This window comes from Castanea sativa, chromosome 12 (genome assembly GCF_040712315.1).
Source record: "Castanea sativa cultivar Marrone di Chiusa Pesio chromosome 12, ASM4071231v1".
Classification (NCBI taxonomy): Eukaryota; Viridiplantae; Streptophyta; class Magnoliopsida; order Fagales; family Fagaceae; genus Castanea; species Castanea sativa.
The window spans coordinates 16,858,508-16,871,717 of NC_134024.1; the positions used below are offsets into that span (position 1 = coordinate 16,858,508).

General features: G+C 33.4%; 1 protein-coding gene across 2 annotated transcripts; it reads left to right on the plus strand.

Annotated features, from left to right (window-relative positions):
- The first annotated feature begins 5,278 nt into the window (after positions 1-5,278).
- Positions 5,279-12,855, plus strand: LOC142618358 (GATA transcription factor 18-like). Of its 2 annotated transcripts, none has more exons than XM_075791279.1 (11): positions 5,279-5,941; positions 7,417-7,503; positions 7,588-7,721; positions 8,748-8,858; positions 8,975-9,089; positions 10,074-10,133; positions 10,602-10,667; positions 10,758-10,829; positions 11,561-11,638; positions 12,239-12,322; positions 12,456-12,855. In XM_075791279.1, the coding sequence occupies exons 1-10, from the start codon at positions 5,609-5,611 to the stop codon at positions 12,317-12,319; spliced, it is 1,137 nt and encodes a 378-aa protein (XP_075647394.1). In that variant the 5' UTR covers positions 5,279-5,608; the 3' UTR covers positions 12,320-12,322; positions 12,456-12,855. The 2 variants fall into 2 exon arrangements, with proteins under 2 accessions (XP_075647394.1, XP_075647395.1); XM_075791280.1 differs by having other exon boundaries at positions 12,254-12,322.
- Positions 12,856-13,210: the final 355 nt, after the last annotated feature.

The window sequence follows — 13,210 nt, forward strand, 5'->3', positions numbered from 1 at the left end:
TTCTTTGAGTTATTGAACAATGATGATAACCCAAGTTTTGGCTATTCTTTGTTTCTATACTTTTTATTTGTCACCCTAGTATTGCTCTAATTTTATATCTAGGGTACGTTGGCCCACAATTTAAAGTTGAAAATGCTCGGTTTTAGATGAATGAAATCGTAGATGGCCTATCATATGCCTCAGCGACCTATCCAAACTCACGTTTTTAGAAATCTAAAAACGTTTCACCGTTGTAATTCACATGGAGTAAAAAAGTTTCAAAATGAATTAAATTAACCTCTTTTGAAGTCCCCAATTAAATCCCGACAGATTACATGGTTGAATTCTGGTAACCTGGTTTATAATCTGAAGGGCTGTTTAATTAATCTTCCGGCTACATTAGTAAAAATTAGAAAAGTAGAGACCGAGGAGAAAAGTACTTTCGCAGAAGGGAATGGTAATCCTACATACATTCTTACTCTCAAGACACTTACTTTCACATTGATGGAAAATTCAACCTTTTCACACATAGCTTGAATCTTATTCAATCCATAAACATATGCAATCTCACATCATCAACTAAGTCCATTCGACCAATTTCATCTATCCTATGCGGTTCCACTCCTTAGTAGGAGCTGCTCTAGTTGTCGCAACAAATCAAATGAGGTTGTCTATTTTCTTGGAAAATTATTGCAAACTACAGTTCCTGTGAAATGGAACGTTTCTATCCAAATCCTTTTTCATCATGGTAAGTGGATTTTTTTTTTAAATGATGATTACTGGAAAACTTTAATTTGTATGAATGCGACAATTTCTTCAACATTTCCATTTTCTCTTCAAATACGTTGAACTAGGCTGTGTGGGAAAAAGTGTCCCTTGATGGAGTCATTAACACGTGAAACTCATTAGTTATTTTTAATATTTCACATATTAACTTTTCCCCTCTTTTTTTTTAGAATATTCTATTACACATATAAAATAAGTATTGCCCATTCATCAAAAAAAAATTTACCCAAAAAAGGGTAAACTACATATTCGGTCCCTATCCTTTACACTATATTTCAATTTAGTCTCTAACCTTTTAATTGTGTCAATTTGGTCCCTAATATATCAATGTTGTGTCAATTTAGTCCCTGCAGTTATATTTTGAATGAAAATTACTAACATGGCAAATGACCAAAATAAAAAATTAACTTCTGTTGACGTGAAAATAAACTAAAATTTTATTTTAGTCATTTGCTATGTTAGTAATTTTCATTCAAAATATAACTGCAGGGACTAAATTGACACAACATTGAAATATTAGGGACCAAATTGACACAATTAAAAGGTTAGAGACCAAATTGAAATATGGTGTAAAGGATAGAGACCAAATATGTAGTTTACCCAAAAAAAAAACTAAACAACCTTTATCTTGTGGCTAGAATTTTATTACAAAGGATTTGAATTTATTTTATGGGGGCATTTGAATTTGATGCACACTTGAGATGCTCATTCTCAATTTTATTTTCGTTATCAAACTCCTAATTAACTAGATGGTTGTTTATTATTATTAAGAATCATGTTAATAAATTAATACTCTTAAAACAATTGTTAATAAATTATTTTTTTAAAAATGTTATACTGCCTTTTTGAAAAATTAAAAATATTTTCAAAATATTAATTATTTTTTATTTTTTTATAAAATTAAAAAAAAAATTTATTAATAAATACTTTTAAGATATTGATAACTTTTTTCCATTGTTGATACTACATTTATATTAATTCTCAAACAAAAAAAGAAAATACAATTATATTGTGCAGTAGCTTTCCAATTTCCAAAGTTGATTATATTTTATACTTTTTTTATCTGAATATTTTATAGTTTGTTATGCAAGTTTAGTCGCAATATTAGCACAAACATCTGCCTAGCTACGTAGTGCCTACTGCTTAGTGCCTATAACTACTAGAGCTTTAGGCACTATTTGTTCCTGTTCTTTCTTCCATTTTCTCTTCCCACTTTGACTATAGTCTCCTCACAATTAAACTTGGAAAATCGAGGCACGAAACACTATAATAATATCATTATCTTTTGACTTTGGTTTCTTCATATAATTTCATTCCTTGACTTCATTCATGAGGTTTTGTTTTGTTTTTATTTTTATTTTTATTTTTTGAAAGCGAGGTTTTTTTTTTGACTGAAAAGCGAGGTTTTATTTTGCTATCAATCTGGCAACTTTTGATTAAATAATAATTTCTTTATCGAAAGTAATGAATTTTTTGTATTTTATATAAAATTCTTATCCAAACCTGCACAAAAAGCTGGTAACAGATTTGGTCGGCTGGCGTCCAAATCTGTCCAACCAAATCCGGAAAAAAACACTTGACCAATCTACCGATCAAAGTTCTGGCTGTCGCTTGAACTAGCAAAAATAAATTTGTACAGTGTTAAAGAGACAAAAATGTTTCATAATTTATTGAAATATTAAATTTTGAGTGGAATAATATATTATTTCTTATATGGGTTTGTTATTGACATTAATTTGTACTGTTCACTAATTATATAACATGCTATTTCAACAATTGTGAACATGTTATAAATAATTTTATGTGAATTAATAACATTAATATTGATTTTTGAATTTTCATGACTTTACGTGAAAAGCTCGTTAAATTTATGTTTATGATGCTTTTGTGCTTTTTTGTATACCATAAATTGGATATCAAGCATGGCAACATCATTAATAGCCACCTAGGAAGAGTGATAAATTTATGTTTTAAAAACACAACATAAAAAATGGAAGTGACCTCATAATAATGAAGGTTGATAAGGAATAGATCGTCTAGGGTCCTTGTCTATTGTTCGTGTATAGGCGAACATTGACGAACAATCTAGTCTCAATTACTAAGGTGAACATAGACGGACAATCTAGTCTCAATTACTAATCAAGACGTGCAAATTATAAGAAAAAAAAATGACCTAATGCTTGTGCTCAATCTCAATCACTAATCAAGGCAAATTATATAAAAAAAAAATGACCTAATGCTTGTGTTCACTAGAAGGGTGGCCTTTAAATAGGGGTGTAGTCCTCAGATGACATGGTCTATATGATGCAACCACCCTCTACCATTAGGAGTGACAAACAGCCAACCAACCCCCCCTCTATCATTAGGACTGACAGCCAACCACCCTTTACAAGCCAAACAGCCAGCCAACTTTGGACCTCTTAGAACAGCCAACAGCCCCTTATTTTGACTTCTCATATCTGCTATTTATCCTCTTTAATTGCAGCTTTGACTTATATAACTATTAGCTACTTTATTTCCTAATAGTTAAATATTATAAATAGGCTAGTTATGTAAGAGTACAATCAGTTTTTTATGTGAATATAATTTAGTTTCAGACCTAGACAGAAACTTGTTTCTCCAGTTTCTCTGTAATTCCCGCTTTAATTCTTAATTTTAATGCAATTCTAGTTCAAGTTCTCAATCAATTGATCTTGATTTCCATCACTATATCCATAGGGAAAATAGTCTCATGGCCAAGATTTATGCCATCAAAAAAGAAACTCCCATTGATTTTGCTCACAATGACATCCCAAGAATTTCCAATTAACCACTAGGATAGCCCACTCGAATTCTCACTACTAGTTGATGGCATCATAATAGATCAAATCGAATTGAAAGTGAGAGAAGAGACACCAATTGACGCTCACCTCAGCCATCACCAATATAACTATTAAAATGAAAGAGTATGCAATGTCACCCCAGTGCCTATAAATTTTCACGATCTCAAGGAGAGCAAGGTATGAAAAACCTATCACGTAACATCGTACCTATGGTCCTATTCTCCTAAAATACAAACGCTAACTAGGCATCAAAGTGTCAAAGATAATGTCACATCGGCAACAATTGAGCTTTCTTGTTTGTTCAATGTATCTAGAGTTCAAAGTCTTCAACATTAGGACAGTTTGCAAGCATTGATTCACCATCAAAGATCAACGTAACGTTATTATAGTGCATTTTTCCTTCCATGTACTTATAAAAAGTGCATGAAAAGCCTAAAATTATGTTCGGTAACAATTCGTTTTCTATTTTCAAAAACTCGTTTTTGGAAATACAAAGAAAAAAAAATTTCTTGTATTTTGTAAATTAAAAATATGTTTGGTTAGTTGAAATTTAAAAAATAGTTTTTTGAAAAAAAAATAGAAAATACTAAAATATGTTGTTACTAGCATTTAAAATATAATGATAACTCATTAAATGAGACAAAATTATTAAATCAAATGAGTGTTTTCATTAACTTTTGAAAACTATAAACTAAAAATAATCTTTTGATGTTATCAGTTTTCTTCACAAATTGAGTTTTGAGAACGATTTTTGTTTTCTGCCTATTTTGAGTTGTCAAACAAGTTTTTTAGTCTTAAAATAAAAAATTGTTTTTAAAAAAAAATAGTTACTAAACATATCCTAAATTTCTATTTACAAACATCTTCTCTAGGTTTTTACTGGCAATATTGTAAATAAAAAGTAAAGATTATACAAAATAAGTAAATGATTTACATAAGGCCCGCAAATAGTAGATAAATAAACAATAAACTGACTTATAAGTGCATTCTAAACATGCACTAATAATCCAATCAAATAATTATTAGACATTTTTCCATATTAATAATTGTTTTCATAGTTTCATAGTTTTCAATTAGGAATTGGGCACCAATGTTGTATGGTTAAAAAAAAAAATCCTAAAACCAGTAAAAATAAACATGCCAAAACCGGTAAAAATCAAGAACTGAGAGCAAAAATGTCCATTTTATCTTAATGACTTTTAAAATCATGCTTTTTAACTTATTTATGGCATGCCACCGCTATAAATCATTGGATTACACTATTTATAGCAACCCTTATCCAAAAAAAAGAAAAAAAAAAAAAATTCCTCCAACTACAGTGACAAGCACTAAAATTATCTTGGATGAAAAATCAAATCCATGATATATATCTCCTTCCTTAAATGGACAAACCCTATCTCTTTCCCTCTTCCTTTTTTTCCTTCCTTTTGTTCTGTCGGGAACTTCAAACACACTCCAAAAATCCCAATCCCAATATCCCACGCACCCCCCGTCAGATCACACTTCTAAACTCCATTTTCAACTTTCCAGTGGGCCCCACATCCACGTGAAACCTTCATTTTACCCCTATACACACGCGCAACACACAACACAAACCCAACCTATTTATCTATAAATAGAAAGTTTAAAAAAAAAAAAAAATCCTCGACAAGCCGTCACATAAATGACATTCTCTTTCATCTCCAAAAAGGAAAAGAAAAAAAAGAAAAATTTATTTACCCAATTGAGCCTCTTCGAGGAAACACAGGGGCACACCCTGCAATTCTTAGCTATTTCAGGGTATTTATTTTTTTGATCGTTATTCTTTCGAAGCTTCTTATTATTATTCTTCGAGCTCAGCTCACGAATTCTCAATTCTTAGGGTTAGGGTTTTTTGTTTTTTAATTTAAATTGAAGTGACGAAAAGAAAGAAGAAAAAAAAAAAACCATGTTTCTTCTTCGATGGAACAGGTTGAGAACTTAGGGTTTGGAACTTTTGGATTAGTATAGTAAAAATAAAGGTTTTGATTAGGTAGATAATTATGGCGGCAGCGAATCCACAGCCTTTGCAGGCGCGTCCGTATGGGGACCACGTGGCGGTGCGGGGACCCATACCGCTTGAGGATGATGATGAAGGTGAGTACGAAGATGGCGGCGGCGGCGGTGGTGGTGGTGATGATGCTATGGATGACTTGGAAGATGCTCACGTGAATTCGGTTAGCGTTGCGGAGTATGGAGTTGGAGTTGGAGTTGGTGGTGGCGGTGGTGGTGGTGGAGGTGTTGGTGGAGGAGTGGTTATGGCGTCTCGGACGAGTGAGCTTACTCTTTCTTTCGAAGGTGAGGTCTACGTGTTCCCTGCTGTCACGCCTGAAAAGGTATATATATATATATGTATAGATTTATCTATCTCTATCTCTATCTGAGAGTAATTTGATTATGGTTTTGTTATGAATTTTTTTTTTTGCTTTTGCTTTTTAGGTGGAGATGATATTAAGAACAATTTTTTTGAGTTCATTGAATTCTTTTCTTCTTTTTGAAATATGGGAATATTGGATTTGGTAATTGTATTTAATGTTTTCGGTATTTATTTGGGTTTTTAAGTTAAAGACTTGAGATTAATGGAAGGCAGTCCCAACAACAAAACGACAATGGGGGATTTTGGAAAGTATTAGATACTTCTGGATTGATCATGTGAATAGTAGAGCAATTAATGGACAAGTAAGAAAGAGAGATGATTAAGTTGAGGGGATGAAAGAGGTAGAGAAAGACAAAAAATGGCATCAGTAGAAGTAGTTGAAAAGAACATGTCAATTAAGGAAGTAACAAAGGTTATGAATTCCGATATAATAGAATGAAGGAAAAGAATACATCTGGTTGACCATAAATAGTCTTCTTGAGGATTTATAGCCAACCTCAAAAATTTTGGGACTAAGGATTTTATCTCATTGTTCACATTATGTGGTTTTTTTTTTTTTTTTTAGTATATGTGTGTGTATATATATATATATATAATAAAATTGGAGTACCCGTCAATACGTTATTTGTACTCTAGGAGTACCTAATAGTAACTAGGGACTTTTTCAGATAATTATTAGGCACTCTTAGAGTACCACCATGGCACTCCAAACCAATAAAAGCTAGCTGCCAATTACAGAAATCTTTCTTATTCACATGACTTTTCTTATGTCATTTTTTTGTATTAGGTGGCCTGCTTTTATTGGCTTGGAGTATCACATCAACTGTATTCTAGGAGTACCTAATAATTCCTTGGAAATTTAGGGAATTTATTGGTAATTAATGGCCATTGTTATATATTATTTGTTGGATTTGATAGGGTGTCTTTTTATTAATATTATTTTAGAAGTTATACAGCTTTTTTGGTATATTCATACTGTTTTCTTTTCTTGCAAGCAGAATTCTGTGTCTCTTAATGTAAATCTTGTTTTCAAGTCCCTAGTCAACTTGGTGATTTTGTGGATTTATGCATTGGAAAGTAGAAAACTGTAGAATGATTTTTAATATTTGAAGCCTTAATAGTAGAGTATTTGATCATGATAAAGTTAAACCTGATCATCCCTGATATGTTTTCATCTTATTTTTGTGGAAGTTGGACTTTCGAAACACACATAATTATTATAATTGGGTACTGTAGTATGTTATATTGTTGCCCTTAATCCAAAAGTTAAAGTATGTTGTATCTTTCATTTTTTTTCTTGTTATCAACTGGTCAAATCACTTTCTTACACACACACACACACACACTACAATCTCTTCAAATGACTTTGCTGGTTTTGGAGTGTGCCCGTTTTGAAGGATGCCTGGGTTTTTTGGGTTGTGTCATGTGCAACAGGTACAAGCAGTGCTCTTGCTTCTAGGTGGACGCGATGTACCAACTGGTGTGCCTACAATTGAAGTACCTTTTAATCAAAATAACAGGGTACCACAAAATTTGAAATTATTGAAAGCAAGAAGTTGCATTTTCTGTGCCTATTCTCATGAGTTGTCGGGCCACTATGTGTAGGGTGTAGGTGAAACCCCAAAGCGCTCAAATCTTTCACGAAGAATAGCATCCTTGGTTAGGTTTCGTGAAAAACGGAAGGAGAGATGTTTTGATAAAAAAATTCGGTACACTGTTCGAAAAGAAGTTGCACAGAGGTGAGATGAATTTGTATTTGGTTTTTTCATTTTTATCTGTAATTAATGCTTTAATAGTTTGACCATTTGGAATTAAGGTATTTCTTCTTTGGTTATGTTGAGAAAATACCCATTTGGGTTTTTATGCATGGTAATAATACATTTGATATATTTAAAAGAAATAAATAAAGGAAAATGATGCTATGCGTTCTTTTATCATAAAAGAAAGCATTAAGCTTTAGTTTTTGTTCTTGGGTGATGCAGAAGTTTTAGATGGATGGAAAGAAAAAATTTTGTTTTGAGGATGATTTTTTACTCTATTGGTGCCAATTGCTTGTTTAATCACCTTCTGTGATTCATCAGAGATTCTTTGTTATTTGAAATCTAGTGGCTGAGGTTTGCCACTAATCACTTCAAGAATTTTTTCCATCTAGCTCCCCCATTGGTTTTAGAAATTTAAGTAATATAACTATGCAATTTCGCAAAGCAGAAGTACCATTTTTTCTCTATTGTTTAGTAATAATTTATCTAACTATATTGGAATAAGCAATATCCTGGGCACAACATTCAAACAAGTCCACGACCAAAACTTTTGAGTGTTATATTTCTTTGTGCGAGTGTACTTTAGCATTTTACAGAAGAAATGACATTTTCTATTAATTGGATGCTGGTTCATATCCACAAGGCTTGGTATCTTTAATGTTGATTCAAACACATCATGTCATCTGTATACGGTTAGATCTCTTAAAATCATTAAAATTTCTTCCTCTAGAAGTATATATAGATGGGATTTTGCATTGATATCCACGTGTTCTAGTATTTCCCACACAGTTTTTGGCTTTTTGGCCGAGTATGGGTGCATGAATATAAGAAATGAAACTATAGGAAGAATGTGCTAAATTGTAGGTGTGGCAAAATTAATTTATTATTGCCCTAGTGCACTTGAACTTGTGATTTCAGATTTTAGGTATATACTTATTTAAACCAGTAAAAATGGCGTCAGTGTCAATGATGCATGATTCTCTCTCCTTGTTATAATTCTGGTAGGATGCACCGCAAGAATGGACAGTTTGCATCTGTAAAAGAAAATTCAGGTGCTTCTAGTTGGGATTCTCCTCAGAGTTGCCCTCAAGATGGTACTCCTCGTCCAGAATCTGTGTGAGTTCCAGGTTTATATTGGTTGTTGCTTATTTCAGCTTTTGAATAATCCATTATTTGTTAGTGGTACTAACTTTTATGTTCACTGCTCTTGTTTCTGGAATTTTTATTTCCAGTTTGCGCAGATGTCAACATTGTGGTGTTAGTGAAAATAATACTCCTGCAATGCGTCGTGGGCCAGCTGGACCAAGGACTTTATGTAATGCATGCGGTCTAATGTGGGCAAATAAGGTTTCTTTTATTTTGTTTTCTGAAGGAGTGTGTTGGCTGTGTTCTATCAATGTGAATGCTGTGATTCAAATTAGGTCTGTGTGATTGCATAGTGGGCCATTTTGTATGTATTTGGACTTGGAATCGTTAAGCTTTGGTTTGTAGGAGTTGATGTCATGTTTGATGGAATGCTTGGTCCTGATTTCCTGTGTGCGTGTGCGTGTGTTTTATTAACTTCTTCACAATAGCTATTATAGGTGGTAGCTACAAAGAGTTGAAGAGTTGTGGGTCGTTGTTTGAGGAGAGTGGTATAACCAACTCAAGATCTCTGTACGTTACTAACATGCTACATTGAAGTTGGGTGCACTACTTGTTTTTTAAGAAATCTTATAAGGTTTTCTTGGTATAAATGATAATGTTGCTTTACTGATTTGAGATTATATAGTGAGCTAATACGAATTTAGTGCCAAGGTCTGTTCTCTTCTGTATTTGATAGAAAATTACACTTTAAACAGCTCATTTATTTACTCATGACATGCAGATAAAGATAGTTTCAATATTGATTCTATTACATTTCTTTGTCATTGTGTGACCCTTCTACTTGATTCATTTGCTAATAAATGTTCTGTAGTTTATCTATTCTTTTAACTTTCCTGGTTGTGAGGAGTGCTTTTGTGCATTACATTTTTTTTTTAATGAGTAAAATAGTTTTGTTAAAAATAAGAGATAGCAGTTTGAATACAAATGTGCCAAACTCCTCCTTAAGCTTTACAATCTCATGTTCAAATAGGCTGTTGTGTCTTGTGTGAGTGTCAGGGTGTACCTCAGCTTTAGTAGATAATTGCATAAGATATATTTTGTATTGTTGTTATCTAAGTGTGGCTTCAGCTTGAGTTTTGCTGTTTTGCTATTGTTACAGGGATATATCGTTTCCTTTGGTATAATTTGTCTATTTCCCTCACAACTTTCTTGTATATTTTCCTCACAACTTTCTTGAATGTACAGGGAACGTTGAGGGATCTCAGTAAGGGAGGAAGGAATGTTTCCATGGACCATGTTGAACCTGTATGTACCACAAGAAATAACCCCAATGTCTCCAGAATATGTATTTTCTTTAAGTTTGGAAGCATATACCTTTTTTGTGTTTTATGATTTTCTTCTTCCTTGTGTATACGTCCTGTGTGTTAGGGTTGCACCCCATAGCATTTTCTTTTAATGAGTTTTTTACTTATGATTTGCCTCATGCTTTTATTTTATTTTTTTCCCTAGGGATGGGGGTTGTACAATTCTAGGCTTTTGCATTGTCATAATCTGATATTTCTGTGTAGTATTACTCTGCCTCATCTAACACATGGATCATCCTATTATGTTCATTATTATGCTTGGAATTGCTGACATCCAGATTGCTAAATGAGTCTAGTTAGTATATCAGAATTTGTCTGTTGTACACAATGTTTAATTAATTTTCTGGTATTGTTATGTTGCTATTGTTGCCAAGATCAATTTACCTAAAGGCTTTAACGGGATCTGCAGGAAACCCCAGTTGATATCAAACCGTCAATTACGGATGGAGAATTCTGTGGCAACCAGGATGAGCAAGTATTAAATTTTCTTATCTGCTTCAAATACATTAAAAGTGAATTGGACAAGCTTGTTTCAAACATCTAAACTAATTTATGGTGCATGCAGGAAGCTCCTGAAGACCCTTCTAAACCTGTCACTGAAGGAACCAATAAGTCTACTGTTAACCCTGATGAGGAAGTATGTTTTTGATTCCTGAGAGCAAGCAATAGAGTAATGAAGTCATTTGTCCTTTTTTTATATCTTTGACTAATTATGTTCTTAATAGCCTTGAAGAAACATTTAAATCAACTGCACTAGTTTGTTTTATATTTGGTACAATGATATGAAATTTGCTCTTACACTGATTGCAGTTATGCTGTTTCTTTTGTGACTAAAACAATTTGAGCGTACTGTGAGGATTTGAGAGGGTTAAAATAGCCTTAGCATTTGAAAAATACCTTGAAATCCATGTTTATGTTTTAGTACCCAGCTGTGTATATTTTGTAAGGAACTTGTTAGGCGGCCCTAATGTCAGTCCTCAAAATCTTTAAACTAAAGCAAGTTATAAAAATAGTAAAGACAAAAGACTTACACACACACATGCACAAAACCTAATAATTCCCTTACTGTTTATATGTTTATCAAAAAAGTAGAAGTCTTGGCGGATACTTGGTGGACAGAATTCTTCTTGCATGAGTTCTTCAGAATAAATGGTTTATCTTGTTAAAACAACAATGTCTTCCTCTCTCTCTCTCTCTCTCTCTCTCTCTCGTGTGGAAACTTTTTTTTTTTTTACGAAAGATCTTGTTCAGCATATTAAGACATCTAACCCCAGGCTAACTTCCTTCTCATCTCTCACTAATTATTATTTCAACCCTTAATTGTATTTTATTTGTTTCCATGGTGACTTTCAATTCCATGCGGTGCAGGGTTTGCATGACACTGCTGTAGATTTTTCGGATCTTCCCATGGGGCTTGTCCATTCTTCAGTTAATGATGAGGAGCAGGTATAATAATTATATCTTGGCTTTTGAGTTAATCCCTTTGGGTAATGATGGCTTTTGAGTTAATACCATTGAGCTAGAAATTTTCAAAATACTGAGCTCTATTTCTCCACTTCTCACTGCCTCTAGTGTTGATAAATAAAAAGTGGGCTCAGTGCAAAGTTCTGCTGTTGCAGTTTTCTTCATTTCCACGGTGAAGTACTTCCCGTGTAATCACTTTCACCTATCTTCCATTTAATTCTCAACACTTCCCTAAATCCAAACACATAAGAAGTGAGGCACCATTTGTTCTGTCCATTAGTCTCATATTTGTACCAAAGATTTCAGATAAGAAACAGTAGGAAGTTAATATATATATATATATATATATGAATACAATATAAAAATTCTACTTTAGCCTAATCTATGTGTATATGTGTGTGAAGCACCTTCCTAGAGACTTGAACTCCGCTCTTGCCCCCCACACTTTACATAAATGTATTTTAATTTGTAACTGCAGATTTAAAATCTCAAAATTTTTTAATGTAATCTTCTGATAATCGTTACATCATTCATGGGAGGTTCTGATATGGGTTTTTGGATATACAATTTTTCATGTTGAAGTTGTGGTATCTGCAGGAAACTTTGGTTGAGCTTCCTAATCCTTCAGATACAGATATAGATATCCCTGCTAACTTTGATTAGAAGGTAATGATTTTGTTAATTGATTGATGTAAGAGATATGGCTGCTAGTCAGGCTGTATCAGTTTGGTTGCCCTCATGTCTTACTAGTTGGTCTTATATCAATGTGATTTCTCTCATGTGATCATGCTACCTACAGGCCTAAGATTATGATCCTTGTAAAGGAGGGGCCTTTAGGGACTCCAGTTGTCATGACTAAAAACAACCATGATGTGAACTCCCAAGTGCAACGGAATCATCTTGTGACTGGAGGAATGCACTGTTGCTTTCAGCTGACATAGATTCCTGGCGATTATTGGTGTCGATACAAGTGCCGGGATCTTGCATGTGTTAGAGTTGTTATGAGAAATGTTTCGAGTGCTATTTACCTGTATGTGATTTATTTAGGGCTGTTCTGATTGCGGTATATTTAATGTCACCTCTCACATTTAATTCATGTCAAAAAGTACCAAGTGCTTGTGATGTTCTGATCTCAACAAACCTCAGTTCAGCTACAAAATGAGAAAGATTGTCAATAATTGGTCTGGTCAAGTCATTTAGACACGTTGTCCAGTAATTTCCTTACTTTGACAGTTGCTATTGACGGGAGTATAATTTTAACTAGGTTTAATGAGTAGGCTTGTCTGTTGTTTTGAGTGCAGCTGAAATTTGCCTGACCAGAGTCACCGCCTCCATTACGTTCTTTATAATGGAAGTTGGGAGTCTGGGCATGAAAACTGGATACGAATTAGAAAGGTACTTTAGCATGAGGTGATATGGGACTCAGCCACTTGCCCTTGTAGAGTCTAAATTAGCCAAGGTTTGAAATTTTTTTATATATATTCCGTAGTGGGTTACAAAAAAGTGACGGAAAGAAATTACGATCACCAAAAGCGAGAGTCAGAGATGTTAAAT